Source organism: Asterias rubens, chromosome 17 (assembly GCF_902459465.1).
Source record: "Asterias rubens chromosome 17, eAstRub1.3, whole genome shotgun sequence".
In the NCBI taxonomy this organism is placed as follows: domain Eukaryota; kingdom Metazoa; phylum Echinodermata; class Asteroidea; order Forcipulatida; family Asteriidae; genus Asterias; species Asterias rubens.
Window position 1 is genome coordinate 10,831,366 of NC_047078.1, and position 17,392 is coordinate 10,848,757.

Consider the following 17,392-nt stretch of genomic DNA (forward strand, 5'->3'; position numbering starts at 1 on the left):
GAGAATGGATTCTGGCCTTGTTCGGGAGAGCTTACATTTTAAATCAACAAGTAAATGAGAAGAAAATTTTAAAACATACAATTTCCTTAAAAAGGAAGAAGACAAATTTGTCGATCTGTGGGCCACTGGCACATAGCATATTTTTATTTGATTGTTGTTTTGCCATTATGGAACGATTGCACAACCCCGCCTTTTTGAAATCTTTATTTTTGTAATCATTGCATTAAACAAATCGATTGATCAAACTAAAGAAAACATTTGTATGTATCGTTTTTTTTTCTTCAGATGTTCAGACTTTCCAATGGTCCCTTGGTGATAATGGTACAATTGACGTCAATAATCCAAAGCATTGTACGGCATTTAAACCCCGAGAAGGAATGTTTTTGTCCGACAAAGACGTCCCAGATCTGAGCCCGGACGATGCCCGGTTTGTACCAGCACCGGGAGTCGTTGTTGACTCATGTGCCGTCTCTAGCGACTTGAAAACCCCACTCGTTCTCGGTGAATACGACGGAAGCTGCATAACGGACCCGTTGTTTTGTACGACTGGTAGTTTCACATGGGCAGTATGGATGAAGATACAACCGCACAACCAAAGCGTAATGGGTTTGGTCAATCTGATTAGCGCGGGAAACTATGACAGTTTCAAGTCTGGATTCAACCTTTGGCTCAGCGGTGACATGCTGCTCTGTACTGCAAATAACAACAAAGAAAGACCGGCTATTGGAGGAAACATGACTTATCTTACACATGAGCATGACTTACAGCAGGGGCAGTGGTTTCATCTTGTCTGCTCATTTAACTTCTCTAATCATGGTGCGGTCGCAATGATGTACTTTAACGGCGTGAGAGTCAAACAAGCTGATGATAACCTGGATTGGGATGAATTTCTGGATGAGCAAGTCCTGTATAATCGTGAGGATATAAACATTGACAATTATCTGAGACTCGGGAAGTACATTCCACCTTTTTCATCTGGTCGCATTGGATTGCCACTTGTTGATTTGGAAGCGGTTTACGGCAACTCGATGGTGACTGACGGACTGGATACAACTGATTTTGGAGTGTCTCACAGTAACTTGATGGTGGCTGATGGTATCCTTGGACCAGATACAATTCAGAATCTCTATGCATGTGGATCAATGGGTAAGTGCTCGTATAAAGTTCATGGGCTCCACAACGATATACCTTTTTGTTAAACACCGCACCCTGCTTGTTTGTAATTGTAACTTTCACTCATTGTACATTTTATCGACTTTTATACGCTTAGAGACTTGTGCGTTAGGCGCTTGACAAAATGTCTTTATTATTTTGTTTTATTATATAGTATGAACATAACCTACCATGCACACCGAGGTCCAGTGGTTAGACTAGGTGCAGGATTCTCAATCAGTAACTCACAAGTGTTTGGGGTTCGAATCACCCTTAGCTAACTGCTGATTTCAGGGTGACAAGAACAAGCGTTCCTGTGGTTACATCCCCTGTGGGGTTTTCTGAACATACAAACAAACAAACAAACAACCAAACAACCAAATAACCAACCAAACAACCAACCAAACAACCAACCAAACAAACAAACAAACAAACAAACAAACAAACAAACAAACAAACAAACAAACACACAAACAAACAAACAAACACACAAACAAACAAACAAACAAACAAACAAACAAACAAACACGCATGACGTAATGCTACCGTATTTGGTCATTGGAAAACTGAACACAGCGGAAAGTTGAAACCGCCACACCGGTGTTCCTGTCTTTGGCTGCTGTATGCGCCGTAGCACCTTGTAAACAGTGAGGCGCTACTTAATTTGGTCTCAGAATTCATAACTGCCACAAATATCTTTCTGAAAGTTTGTATATACCTTGTTGTTTGGTAGATACGTGCGCTATATTCGATATTAATATTATTATTACTATATCTTGGTAAAACCAAAATGAATATTCAATGTTAGTTAATACCAAAGTGAAGGTTAGAAGAACACAACAGCACGCGTAATGATGTAGGCCGTGAAATGGTGTGAATAATGAACGAGACGTGGCCGCCAGTACTCCAATCTAAAAATCAGTAATGAGAAGAAAATTAAGTGTTGGTGTGTTATGTTTAAAGGGAAGTGGACACTATTAGTAAAAATTGTCAAAGACCAGTTTTCCCACTTGGTGTATCTCAACATATGCATAAAATAACAACCCTGTAAAAATTCGAGCTCGATTGGTCGTCGGAGTTGCGAAATAAATGATAGAAAAAAAAACCTTGTCACTCGAAGTTGTGTGCTTTCAGATGCTAGGTTTCGAGACCTCAAAATTCTAAACTTGAGGTCACGAAATCAAGTTCGTGAAAAATGACTTTTCTCTCGAAAACTACGTCACGTCAGAGGTAGCCGTTTCTCACAATGTTTTTTTACTATCAACCTCTCCCCATTATACTCGTTACTAAGTAAGGTTTCATGCTAATTATTATTTTGAGTAATTACCAATAGTGTCCACTGCCTTTAATAAAGGGTGCTGGCGTTTTCGAAATATCAGCGAAAATCTGTTATATTATTGTAATATACAATCTGAGAGACTGTCAGTATCACTCTTCCGATTCAAATTTTGGGAGATAGGAGCTGATGTCAGAATCCTTAACCACATTACTTCAAAGAGAACTTATTCTCATAACTATTGATATTGTCGAACGTTGTTGTGTTTTTAACAAAGCAAGTGTCTATGTTTTACAAAGCGAGTGATTACCAGTTGCATACTCTCCCTTTAATGAAGCTGGACACTGTAGGTAGTTACCCAACATATTGTTTATTATAAAACCTCACTTGGAATGAAGCAATAGAGAGTTTTTGATGGTACCAAACACTGTGCAAAAACGTCTCCATCTGAAGTAACGTAGTTTTGGGGAAATATGTAACTTCCCACACAACAAACATCAGCTGAAGCTGAAAGGCATCTGCAAGCACACACATTCGTTGAGCAAGGGTGTTTTTCATTCATTGTTCTCTTGCAATTTCGACGACCAAACCAGATCCCATTTTCACACAGTCGTTATTTCCAACATACAAAGTTAGCATACTGGTCTTTGTAAATAACGAGATGTCGAGTGCCTTTAATTTTTTCAATTGTATACAAACGAAGATTAGAACATGCACATTGTAAGTTACCAACCACGCACACTAAAGTCTGAGGTTCTTATAAAAAAAATCAATGCTTTCTAATACAATTCAGGGAATGACTTAAATTCAAGGCTGTTCTGTTGTGAGGTTGGTCTCTTTTTTTTTTTTTTTTTACTGGTATTGACAAAACAAGTTGAGTTCCTGAAAATGTTTTTTTTTATTTTTATTTGTTAATCTTTCATTTATAATCATATGTAACTGGGGTGATAAAATTGCTAAAAGCGCACGGAAGGTCAATGCCACGACCGGTGTGACAAAGTTTTAAATGACACGTTCATTTTACCAAACACAATGGCGTGTTCAAACTATCGTAAAAGGGGCAGCTTTGTGGTTTTTTTTGTAAATATTTCTTTTGTAATCATATGTAACTTGGGTGACAAACCAGCAAGCTGAGCGTTGTGTGCCCTCACGTTATATAAAAAAATCACTCAAACATTAAAAGACTTCAGGCTCTTAAAGCCTGGAAGCATTTTGCAGCGAACGTGTTTTTTTTTCTATTATTCTCTTGTTGATGACCAATTATTGGGTCCAAATTATCACTGGTGTATTTTATGCATAATGCTTTAATACTCCAAGCTGGAATACTGGTCTCCGACAATGGACCCTTCCCATGAAATATGCTAATTACATTCACGCATGCGTACAGACCCTGTTGGTTGGCAAACACCATAGAGTTTTGCACTAAGCAGACGCGCAATCGCGTCTGCGTCACGCACCCATTAGCCGTGTACAAAACAGCGCGATGTTCCCTCATTTTGCCAACCAAAACGTTAGTGCGCACGCGCTATGTGCAATTTACATATTTCATGGGAAGGGTCTTTTACCCAACGTGTCAAATGCCTTTAATAATAACTCTCAATCGTCATTTTGTAGAAAGGTAAGGCTTGAAATAATTTTATTATTCACTAATATGTTGTCATAGTTTTAAAGTAAAGCATTGTGTTCGTTTGTTATTTTAGTTTGTGTATAATAATACAGTTTTAAGAAAGCCCAACATTTTTGAAAATCATATTAAATTGGTATATTTTTATACAACGTGAGGGCACACAATGCTCGGCTTGCTGGTTTGTCACCCAAGTTACAATGATTACAAAATAAATATTTAACAAACAAAAAATTGAGGGGGTGGGGGGACTTTGCTAAACAATGTCGCTCATCCAAACACAAAGCTGCCCCTTTTACGATAGTTTGAACACGCCATTGTGAACGTGTCATTTAAGACTTTGTCACACCGGTCGTTTCATTGACCTTCCGTGCGCTTTAGCAATTTTGTCGCCATCATTCCTCGCCTATAAATAGAACTGTGATCAACTGTTGACTAAAGGCACTGGACACTTTTGGTAACGACTCAAAGTAGCGGGTAACGGGCATTGGAGAGCCGTTGAAAACATGAATCACTGTGAGAAACGGCTGCTCTGAAATAATAAGTTTTTTATAGAGATGCAATTTCTCACTAAAATACTTTAATTGAATTCGAGACCTCAGCTGAGAGACAAATGTCACTTCGAAGATATGTGTTCATGTAACAAGATATTATCAGCTTTTCCTCCTAAACTTAAATCTCAGATGCATAACGCCTTTCGGTGTATTCTTATAATCTGTTTTTGATAATGACTTATTGACTATCTAGTACTTAATTAATTGATAAATTAAATTGTATAAACGGGGCGCAATATATATTATAAATATTATTAGTATAAATGTTAAGAAAATAGAATTATCTGTTGCAAACAACTTACCAACCAAATGGACCGAGGGTACAAATGCAAAAAACTGTAAATGGCCTGACGTAGTATTAATATTGCTAAAATAAATTCAGCACGTACTTAACCTACATTTGTTACGAAATTCAGTTCACAAGGAAAACAAAACTGTAGGCCTACTTCTGTATCAACATTCGCGATTGTGTTTCGTTGCTTAGCATCAAAGAAAACTAATTCGACCCTGAAATGACAATTTTGTAATTTAAACAGGCGAAAATAGCGTTCGACCCTTTTTCGCGACGTTCGTATAATTTGTGTTTAATTTAAGTTTTTCTCAAGGATCAATGGACCAAAACAAATGAAGGAAGAAATGCGTGACTAATTTATGATTTGAAAAAAGGTAATAACGCTTACATAAGCTAAAGGCCGGGCTACACTTCATATCGTTACTTGTTTGTATTGGGTCTTTAAACTCTCTCGCTGATGTTTTTCAGTGAGCACTAACTTGAAGGAACACGTTGCCTTGGATCGGTCGAGTTGGTCTTTGAAAAGCGTTTGGTAACCGTTTGTTATAAAATGCATATGGGTAGGAAGATGTTGTAAAAGTATAATACAATGATCCACACAAACTTGCCTCAAAATTGCTTGAATTCTTTTTTACCTCGTCGACTTACACGGTCGGCCATTCTTTTTTCTTTTTTTATAAACCAGTGAAAAATACGATCCTCCATCCGTCATGTCACCAGCTTTTTGTACGATCTTTGGACAACAAGCCGTGTCCGATCAGTGGAGGAGCGCAGTCTTGTATAACTTTGACAACAAATTGTATTGTAATTCTCTGATTTCTACCTTTCTCTGAATAAAATTTTCAGATTGGGATCCGAAACTACGAAGTCTGATTTGGGTGTTAAAGGGGGTCAACCCGTTCACCCTTCAGCTTGTGTGTACAGCTAGTGACATGACAGGCCCGTCAATCACATGGAGGATCTACAATTCAAAACTTGTGTCATGGGAGAACATCGACCATGATGTAGACAACGGCGTGCGCATCGAGAACCAGATAGTCTCGTCGTGTGTCCTGGCGTCTACATTGACCGTTGAGAACTACCGGAAACGAGGCTACACGGATTCCGTAGTCGTCTGTTCAACATCGACCCCTGGGAGTGGATTGGACCAGTCTGCCAATGTCTCTGTACCAGGTATTTGACATATAGACCTTCTAATGAGTCTTATGTGGTTCGTTGCTACACTAACCAATTCTTTCTCCTATCCTTTTTCAAATTCTTGCCCCCGTTTTTTTTCTCGGATCAAACGATCACGCCTACTTGCTAAAAATGAAAAAGCTTAAGCTTCTGATAAGTTGATTTAGTTAAACTAAATGTTTAGTCGATGAACCCTTTATACCTTGCCGATTAAAATAATAGTCATAATACTTTGGACAATGCTCATAGTGTGGGTTAGGCCTACTACCATTTCTTTAATATTTTCACTATCTCAGGATTTGTACCTCACTTGGTAAATTTGGAATTTCCTTCTTGAATGGAAACTGCAAAAGGAAACTTTGATGAAACTCGATTTAAATGTTTTCATCTATTTCGTAGATTTTTCAAACAAATTCAGCTGGATTATGAAAAACTATTTTTGTGTACCCTTTTCAAGTTTCAGAAAGATTCGTTAAATTTAGACGATAAACGTACAAAACACAAACAAGCTAACAAAGAATTTCTTTCAAGCACCTGTTTAAACTTTCGTTAAAAGAAAGAGCTAGTTCGATGATGGCACATAATAACTAACGCATTAGATTCTCGAAAGTATTTTGTCATTATGGCTCAAATTCATTGATATCCTAGAATGGCCTGAACATCGTTATATATTTATTTTTCCTGTCGTGAAGGTCAACTGGAATACTTCCAGTGGGCTCTAGGAGAAAATGGCAATGTTGCCGTAAGCAGTGAAGAGTTTTGCAGCAAGGAAGTGTTTGACTTTGAAACTGCTCAAGTATTAAGTATATTTGGCGATTATAAAGCTGAGTCATCGTTTGTTCCAGCCCCGCGCGTTGTGGAAGAATTGTGCGCTCTAAGGAAACGAAAGGACACTGCGTTTTACACTCGGATTACTGATACATGCGTTACTGACCAAAGGTACTGCATTTCGTCTGGATTCACCTGGTCTGTGTGGGTTCGACTTGGCAGTGTGTCACAAAAACATGATATCATTGCAGCAGGAGTTTATCGCAGCCAGATAACGACCTTCAACCTTTCGGTCACAGGTGACCAGTTGCTGCATTGCTCGGCACACAACAGCGTCGTTAAAATGGTTAGAAGTATTAACATCAGTGATACAAGCTTCAAGGACAAATGGTTTCACCTTGCATGTGTGTTTAACTTCACCACTACTGACGATGGGCACCTTGGCACTTCAAAGGCATACATCAATGGAATAGAGAACAAAGAGCACCAGGAATTTGAGAACTTGTATTTTAACGACACTGCTCAAGATAATTTTGTTGATACGTATCTTTTCTTTGGCTTTTCATACTACTTGCCATTTTATACATCACGTCGCGTAGACTACAGTAACTTACTGGTGATAGATGGTGTAATGGAAGACAGCTATGTTGAACAACTTCACTCGTGTGGATCAAGAAGTAAGTTAATCTGTGTTGTTTACAATAGGTAGCAAGTCTCGTGCGTATCGGAATGAGAACGTATGACATTCAAAGAAGTCTGGAGTCCTGAAAATTTCTCCCATTGCAGCATCCGGCGGTTATCAACGTGCATCAAAGACAAGCGTTTGCATGAATTTTGTGAGCAGAAAATTCTTAATTTTGCGCAGTAAGCAGAAGTTTGGGTTAACTTTAATTCACGTTTGCCTTTATTTGTTGTCGAACTTATGTTTATTTCACTAAGTACTACATTCACCACGTTGTGTGTGTGAACCATTTATTATTTGAAAATATCTTTACAAAAAAAGAGATCTTAAGCTCATAGGGAACTGTTTTTATGCCCCAACAACAACGAACCCCTTGAAGAATTTGTAAAAAGGCGGTAGCATCAGAAAAAAAAAAAATTACTCTTTCAAGGTTTCTAAAGGTGTTCATATGCATTATTAAAGCTGTGTCGTTTCTCATTAGGGTGTCCAAGGCTTGTGTATCACCGTTTATTTCAAGACCAAAGCTACTCAAAAGACACATATTGAAACACACTGTGCTTTTGCAAACATTACATAAGGGTGTCCAAGACCGGGGCCAAGTTTCATGACTCTGCTTATCGTAAGCAAACTTGCGCTTACGTCAAGCGTTTTTCATGACTAATCATAGGGCTTTGGCTTGTGCGCCTGCGACTTTACGTATCTCGGCGCTTCCACTTTGTTTTTATACGGAAAATTGTGATCTTCAGCACAGAATCAGGCCAGCTGCAGTGCTAAGTCAAACCAACTTTAAAAAAAATGGACTGACGTTAATCTTATCATATTTTTGTTCATTAGATTTGGGTCTAAACCTCCGTAGACTGGTGCGAGTTTCTGAGGGGATCAGTCCGTTGACTCTTCAGCTCGTGTGTACAGCTAGTGACGTCACAGGCCCTTCCATCACATGGCGTGTCTACAAATCAGTTCAAGAGTTGTGGAGGGACGTCAACGATGACGAAGTGAATGGCATTCGAATCGAGAATCAGAACCTCTCGTCGTGTGTCCTGACTTCTACATTGACAGTCACGAACTATCGGAAGTTGGGCTACGCGGGCTCTGTTGTTATGTGCGTTGCCTCCAAGGGAGGACGTCCACCTTACCATTCATCTAACTTTACTTTACAAGGTAAATAAATGTTGCAGGTTTTAGTGACCGAGAAGTCTTGCCAAGATTTAACATGCAAACAGTCATATTTTCTAAAGTAAAACTCAGTTTCGAAAAACAGCAACACCGAAATTCCTAGCTTTAAAAGAGGAAATGTCGTCATTATTATTATCATGAAGTCTCACCCAGTTACAACACGCACCCACGCTCTCCATAGGTATAATACCAAGAGAGAGCGAGAGAGAGAGAGAGAGAGAGCATGTTCGTGCAGGAACTGGGTGAGAGTTCAATTCCGTGTACAGCCACACAGGCCTGCTTTGACACCACTTCCCAAATTTATCATGACTCGTTTGAAAATATTATCTATCAACGGCTCTTCCAATCGAGCTAAAAATGTGTCATAGTCTGGTGTTTTTTCTACAATGTAATTGTTCTTATTTACTGTTATTCAGATCAACCGGACCATTACCGGTGGACTCTTGGTGACAGCGGTGCCGTGGATGTAAGAAGTGAAGAAGTGTGCAGCCAGGCATCGTTTAGTGGTAGCAGGGTTAATGTCACCAGTAATGGCATCCGAGATAGCCCAAGGATGGTACTCGCCCCACAAGTTGTTGAAGATTCGTGTGCAATGTCCATTGGGCGATACAGTTATATCAATCTTGGTGACTTCAGCAGCACGTGTGTTGCAGACTTTAGTTTCTGTGTCTCGGCAGGATTCACTTGGGCAGTTTGGTTGAAGATGGACTATTCAAAGTTTAATGGGTATCGTCTGAATCCAATTGTTGGTCCTGGTGAAGATGGTGGGAAGAGATCAAACTTCAATCTCTGGATCACACACGACTATAAGTATCTGTTCTGTTCAGCGCTTATCAACGATGTCACAATTGTTAGAGGGATCAAAGTCAGTGAAGTCAACGTAACGAACTCATGGTTTCATGTTTCATGCGTTTTCAACTCAACCAGTACTGTTAACACTGCTGTCGCCAGAATATATATTAACGCAATAGAGAACGATGGGTGGTATATTGACCACTTTGACTTTAGGGCACAGTTGAACAGTTTGGGTCAAAACTTGTCTCTTGGACATTCGATTGGCACACCTCCCCTCGACTCTAAGGTCGCTCTGAGTAACTTAGTGGTAACTGATGGTCCGCTAGAAAATCAGGCGATTCAAGGTCTTTACGCATGTGGATATCTTGGTAAGTTAATTTCATTAAAGGCAGTGGACAATATTGGTAATTACTCAAAATAATTATTAGCACAAAACCTTCCTTGGTAACGAGTAATGTGGAGAGGTTGATGGTATAAAACATTGTGAGAAACGGCTCTCTCTGAAGTGCCATAGTTTTCGAGAAAGAAGTAATTTTCCACGAATTTGATTTCAAGACCTCAAGTTTAGAACTTGAGGTCTCGAAATCAACCATCTAAACGCACACAACTTCGTGTGACAAGGGTGTTTTTTTCTGTCATTATTATCTCGCAAGTTCGACGACCAATTGAGCTCAAATTTTCACAGGTTTGTTATTTTATGCATATGTGGAGATACACTAACTGTGAAGGCTAGTCTTTGACAATTACCAATAGTGTCCACTGCCTTTAAATTTGAAGAAGTGAAAAAACGTAATTATCAAAGCAATATTGTTGGTGCTATCCCATCCAGTGACGCTGTTTCTGTTGACCTGTAATTTGACAAATTTTAGGGTTATACAAAATAATGTTTTCAGTTATCATTCTGTTGGGTCCTAGTTGTACGTTTGAAAGACATACAAAGACATAATTAAAAAGGAAACCACGCCGTCCTCCCCTCGCGGAGATTCTTTCCCCACACGACAAAACGTGTACACAGTTACTCTGATAGTGCCCTCTTCTGTTCCTCCTCCTCAGCCAATGTTAATTTTCCATGAGGTGATAGAATCTCCGGCGGATAGATTTCCCTCAATCCCTTTAATGAACTTCCATTCATTTATATACAATATTAACATTCAATTGAGAATCAACTGACGAATACCATAGAGATTGTTTTATTCCATGTACGTTAGATTGGGACCTGAAACTCCGTAGTCTGGTGCGGGCATCAAAGGAAGTCGACCCGGCAACTCTCCAACTCGTGTGTACAGCAAGTGCCTTAACAGGACCTTCCATCACGTGGAGTATCTACAAATCAAGACTTGGGGTGTTGGATGACGTCACTGGTGACGCAGAGAACGGGGTGCTTATCAAGAACTATCATGCGTCGTCGTGTGTCCTGACGTCTACATTGACTGTTGAGAACTACCGCAAACTAGGTTACACGGGCTCCGTCTTTGTTTGTTCAACCTCGACTCCTTCAAGTGTGTCAAGATTGACAGTTAATATCACCATTCCGGGTAAAATGTTTGCTTTGGGATATGTCGTGCCCTAATGGAAATGTGTTTTAGTGACAATCCATGATTTGAAACTTCTACTCTAAGAACAAACTGAAAATTTACAGGACTGCCAAGACGGTTAATATTATGTAGATGTACTATCTGTACCGCTACGTCACAATGTTTTACAACATGGGTTGCATTTTTCAGAACAAGTATACACCTGGAAATATTCTCGCCTAAACTAAAAGTAATACTATCCAGGCCTGGTAGAATTGTAAAACATAGCACATCTATGCCGTTCAAAGTACCAGGTCAGAAACAAGACTGTATCAGCAAAAACTTCAATTTGCTAATAGAGCACTTTACCGACCTCAGAGAGGTTTTAAAAAAAAATATTTTGATAACGGTCACGTCACAAAAGGCACTAATTGCACTAATTTTTCAAGTAATTTACGATAATATTTAAAAAGAAAAAGTGAAGGTTAAACGTTAGTCCTTCTTTTACAAGACTACCTTTTAATTTACCCAGCCAGAACAGAACACGAGTACATTGCATTTTAATCATTGAAAGTCTGTATTATTAATCGGCTAATCGGTTAAAAAGAAAGATTCTTTAAAATCAGTGTAAAGTTCAAGCATGCAAGTACACCTCAACAACAAAACAATATTTACCTCGTAATTTTTTTGTTGTTGAAAATACAGATCAACCTGAGCTGTATGAATGGAGCCTTGGAGACCATGGTACAGTCGACCTTATGAATGGGGATTCCTGCAACAAAGCAGTGTTTACGGACGGGACAATCTACGACGGTTTCAGTACAATGACACCTGCACCTGAAGTCGTCGAGGATTCGTGTGCTATTTTGATACCGGAATATTCATCTGCTATCAATTTGGGCAATTATAAAGATTCATGTGTATCAGACTATAGATTATGCATGTCTACTGGGTATACCTGGGCTGTGTGGCTTAAAACTGGAAACATCTATCAATTTGATGAATTCCCATATAATATTTTAAGCACAAGGGTTGGTTATGAGAACAGGAAGTTTACTTTTAGACTGTGGATCACGAGAGACTTGAAGTTCTTAGTGTGCGAAGTAAACACGGAAACCTACATCGACAAGTCTCCGTACCGGATTTCAAAGGGTGTGAGTGTGACCAGCTTTGTTCAACAAGGATCTTGTGCGGATTGTCCATGGTTCCATGTGGCATGTTCTGTTAACCTAACACATACAGAAGATTTCGGTAGAATTGAAATGTACATCAATGGCGACTGGACCAGTGGGTCTACTGACAATTTCGTGAATAATTTGGATTTTAATGGTTTTGAGAAAAATTTTCAAATCGGTGACTTGATTCTAGGGGGTATGTACTACTACCGTTTTTTTGAAAGCATATTAATGGCTTTTAGTAACTTGGTAGTAACGGACGGTTTCATGGGTGGTGAGGACATTGGACATCTCTACTCATGTGGATCGACGGGTAAGTGACTGCTAATAATAACAGTTTTTTTCCCGCCTTCACTTGTATAGCGTAAAAAACAATTTTTAGGAGTTCATAACACAAAGTGTATGCATCAGGTGGTATAACGAGGTTGATTATGTATTGTACGAGGATGATAACTTAATAGAGGAGACCAGGGTACATAAAGTCAGTTCCAGCAGGAACGTCAGTTATGTTAGGCGTCACTCCATATGAATAGCTTTCGCCAAAATGATTGTATCTAAAAGTGTATGATTTATGTGCAAGTTTAACAGGACTCCTTTTTTTCAGCTGAAAGTCAAACGTTTGAGGGGGTTAAAGACAACTTTGTTAGGACTGTGTTACTCATCACAATGCACAAACACCGGAGATCTTGAATAAATTGATAGTTTTGGCGAAAGTAAATAAGTGCACAACTCATGCATTACATAAAAAGTTCATGGCACTGTTCGAAACATGCTCAAGAACAAAACAATTATCACGACTTGGTATTTGTGTAATTCTCTACAGAATGGGACCTGAAGCTCCGTAGTCTGGTGCGAGTGTCGAAGGGTGTCAGCCCGTTCACTCTTCAGTTCGTGTGTACAGCTAGTGCTTCAACGGGACCGTCCATTGCTTGGCGCGTCTATAAACCAAAACACCAGGTGTTTGATGACGTCACAGAGGACAATGACAAGGGCGTGCAAATCGAGAATAATAACATGTCGTCGTGTGTCCTGACGTCTACATTGACCATCACGAACTACCGGAAACTTGGGTTTTCTGGTTCTGTTTTTACATGCTTAGCCTACTGTTCATCAAACAAAACCTTCGAATCAGCTAACTGGACCGTCGAAGGTAGGCATACTCATAACTGGTACCCGTTTCCAATGCACTCTTTTTGCAAGTGTGGGGGCAGTCGCTACCTTACCAATAATGCGCAAAAACGTAAAGTATTTTGGTTGAATGACTTTCACACTGATTCCGCACTTTGTTTAATCTTTTAAGGGAAGTTATATCCAGTATACACCCAGCATTCTGAGCTGTCACAATTTTAACTGTACATATGTTTTCTTATTTGTTTCCTCAGATCAACCTGAGTTATACAAGTGGAGCCTTAGTGGCATTGACACAGTTGACCCCATTGAATCCTGCAACGAAGCGGGGTTTGCTGATAATTTATTGTTTGTTTCAGCTACTGGGTTGAACGCTAGTTTAGTACCTGCACCTCTAGTCGTGGAGGAATCATGTTCTATCTTGACACCCGAATACTCATACTTTGATCTGGGCAGTTTCAATGATACTTGTGTATCAGACTATACATTCTGTATGTCGACTGGATATACTTGGTCTATGTGGCTTAACATTGAATCATTACATACTCATAATTTTTTTCCGTATAGTGTCGTAAGCACAGATGATGACATCAATCACAAGTCTAACTTTAGACTCTGGATCACAAAGGACTCGGAGTTTATGGTTTGCAGTGCAACAAAGAACAATGGCAATAACAGTATCGTTACCAAATACAGCATATCGAAGGGTTTCAACATCAGTGGCTTAGTTTCGGGGAGAATCTGTAGGGACTGCCCTTGGTTCCACGTTGCATGTGTTGTTGATATCGAAAATGATGTAATCGATACGTATGTCAATGGAGTATTGATTGATAATGGGTTTCATGGTGACTATGACTCGGAACAGTTTTATACTTCTACCCCAAACTTGCATCTTGGGGACGAGTTCAGGGGTTTTGTTTTTGGTGATAAAACCAAGATTGCTTTCAGTAACTTGCTTTTAACGGATGGAAACATCGGTGATGAAGACGTGAGGAAACTGTTTTCGTGCGGATCTCTCGGTAAGTCATGAACTACAGGGCGGGGAAGTTGGGCGAGTTCGTAGTGCTCATCTTTTGTTAAGAGCAGAAATATATCAAAATAAATGTAACTTTCAAATATATGCGCAAAGGTGCTGAGCACACCAGCCAAATTCAGCTCCTACAAACAAAGGAGGGGCAGTAGTGGAGTTCCCCGATTGCACGTCTGGTTGCGCCATGATTGTTTGTGTCCTGTTTAAGGTCTAGACCTATCACGTGTCCGTCTGAAAGCAAAAGAGCATCAAAGTGACATTGCAAACAAGTCATAATGAGGACTTATATCTCAATATTTTGAGATAATTTCTGCATGTCAGATAAATTACTGGTATCCGATTTCAGCGTAATAGTTTTGACTTGTATCTCAATGTTATTTTGAATTAAATTTCCGGGAGTTTATCAAGTCGCAAAAACTTTGTGCGCAAACGTAGTGTCTACTTTTTTCTACAAGAAATCACTGAAGCCAATGGAATAGCTTTTACGATTTGTTGCCCTTTTCTAACTCGATTAAAATCCTCAAAATAGTCTACTTCATTTTGTTGATTTTGTCTTCATTACAAATGTTTTACATCATTGGACGAAACTAATCTATTCCGGTATGCTTTCACCATAGCCGGGCTGATGCAATGAGATTTCTACGCCAGACAATTCACCAGCATGTATTTTCTCTTAACCCAGATTGGTCTCCAAAAGTTCGCAGCCTCAACGAAGTGACCAGAGGAATTGACCAATCACATCTCCGGCTCGTGTGCACAGCTAGTGCAAGTTCAGGTCTAGAAATTGCATGGCGAATCTATCACTCACAGTGCGACGTCTGGGAAACCCTCCAAAACGGGACAGACGATAGAATAGTCATAGAACAGAGCAATGTATCGTCTTGTGTCCGGACGTCTACCTTGACAATACTCAACTATTTGGAGCGATTAATCAGCGGCTCGGTGGTCATGTGTTTGGCTTCCAATCAGGATGCATCTCATAACAAAACAGCTAGCTTCTTAACCAGTCAAAGTAAGCATTGATTACATTAACGAACGTACCTTATGCATTGACCTAATCAAGCCACCATCTGAGAGGTAAAATGACGATGCGGCGAACGAGATTGGCCAATGACCAACTTTCTTTTGACCTTTAAGTGAGGGCGTCCTACTCAAATGACGTCATTTGCAACAGTGTATTAGTTGGTTTCCTTTACGCATTTAAGCAATGCAAATGGGACCGTAGCAGTCTCAAAAGTGTTCATGGTAAGATTGCATACACTTTCTAGCTGGGACTTATTTAGTCATGGTGTCGTAATTGCAATGTTGAAAATAAGCGACGTATCATAATTTTAACTATATGTAACTTGAATGATGATTGGCACATAAAAAACTTAGCAAACGACCTTTAACAAAATCAGAGGTTTTGGTTGAAATTCCTTTCATTTTCATTTTTTACATCTAAGCTCTTTCTCTGACTGGAATGTCTACGTCACAGAGTACCACTTACAGCAATCTATTTCCGCCACAGAAAGCTATAGATGGCAGTCAAGCATCTTTCAGTCATACGGGTAAGGATTTCACATGAGGCATAGTTTTCGAAGCGTCTACTTTACATTGACTCATGTCTGAGATCCGTCATACATTGGTTGAAAGGCACTTAACGATATTGGTAATTACTCAAAATATTTGTTAGCATAAAAACCTTTGCAAAAAAAATAGTTCATGGCCTGACGTTTCGACCCTAGCAGAGTCTTTCTCGAAGCCTATGACAACAAACATGAACAGAAGTGTAACATAAGCAGTGAAGTGCAAATACATGAATGGAGTAAGAAAACAAGCAGAACAAGCAAGGGGTGGGCTTTAACAATGAATAGGGAGACACAAATTATGGAGGTTGAAGGGAAGAGTCTTGTTTGACCAAGAAAATGGAAACACAAAGAACGATATAAAGGTTGGGAAGAGGGGGAAAAGTAAATAATTAGTGAATGAGGCGGGCTAAAAAGGGGAATATCTGAAAGAAAAGGGAGACAGCAAATTAAAAGGTTTATTAGTCATTTCTTTCTTGGCTTGGACGTTCAGACCTTGGGTTGAATGGTCTGAAGGCGCCTGATCCAACAGAGTTTCTCCCTGCTCAAACGAACAGTCTCTTGGTGGCTGCCTAGTGTCTCAATGCCCTGTAAAACCATGTCAGAAATGGAGTGGTTAGTGATACGGGACTGACCTACAGCTAGATACACACTGCATAGGTTTATTTTGTTTTGTGATTTTTTTCCGTGTATTAGGGTTTCAAGACCCTCATCCATGGTGGAAACTTGACTTGGGCGGTGAACACGTGTTGGGCAAAATTACAGTTCAACTCAGGACACAATGTTGCGGTAAGTGCATGTGTGTCATTCTTTTCACGCGATCGATTTGATGACTAACAAAATATTTTGAAACTGATAACCTTCGACTAAGTATTAATGCTGAGAAAAAACACCAACATTTTGTCCGATGTCATGGAGAAATCTTCGTCCCCAGTACATATTCATCAGGGCTTAAATAAGTTATGGAGTTACAAAACTTGATAAGTTTTAAAATTTCTTCTGTTCTCTGTTTCCCCCAAAACACCCAGTTTCTATTTTGTCCTCTTTTGCATTGTCATTGTGAATGCCTCGCACTATTTCAATATTATACTGTTATAACAACAACAAAGAAACATAATAAGATTACAAGTGAACCAACATTTGGTGGACTTTCAAACAAAAATGTTTTTATTAATGTTGTTGCCATCTTGAAGGCCCCCGCTTTATCGGAGCAACAGCCCGAGCCGGACTTTCCTCGAACTACTTTAACAATCAGCAATGCGGTAAACCAGCCACGTCGGCTCAGAGCTATGCTGGTGCCATAAACGTCTTCCAGTGTGATCCGCCTGTGATGGCAAGATGGGTGAGCATAGACATCGATCCTTCTTATCCGGGCTCTACCGAGGCAGTTTTGCAGCTCGCTGAGGTGTCGTTGGTGGAGTATACATGGGAACGTTACCCTAATACAACCACAGGTGAGTGAATTTGAGAATTTGGAACGCT

General features: G+C 39.6%; 1 protein-coding gene across 1 annotated transcript in view; it reads left to right on the plus strand.

Annotated features, from left to right (window-relative positions):
* The first annotated feature begins 377 nt into the window (after positions 1–377).
* The window catches only part of LOC117301800, a 32,083-nt gene continuing 15,068 nt past the window's right edge, over positions 378–17,392 (plus strand). Inside the window, exons 1-13 of the mRNA XM_033785806.1 lie at positions 378–1,146; positions 5,745–6,071; positions 6,767–7,519; positions 8,359–8,685; positions 9,117–9,863; positions 10,704–11,030; positions 11,715–12,497; positions 13,008–13,334; positions 13,567–14,331; positions 15,025–15,354; positions 15,788–15,892; positions 16,607–16,699; positions 17,104–17,364. Of these exons, the coding sequence (XP_033641697.1) occupies positions 378–1,146; positions 5,745–6,071; positions 6,767–7,519; positions 8,359–8,685; positions 9,117–9,863; positions 10,704–11,030; positions 11,715–12,497; positions 13,008–13,334; positions 13,567–14,331; positions 15,025–15,354; positions 15,788–15,892; positions 16,607–16,699; positions 17,104–17,364 (5,914 nt within the window). The remainder of the gene's footprint in view (positions 1,147–5,744; positions 6,072–6,766; positions 7,520–8,358; positions 8,686–9,116; positions 9,864–10,703; positions 11,031–11,714; positions 12,498–13,007; positions 13,335–13,566; positions 14,332–15,024; positions 15,355–15,787; positions 15,893–16,606; positions 16,700–17,103; positions 17,365–17,392) is intronic.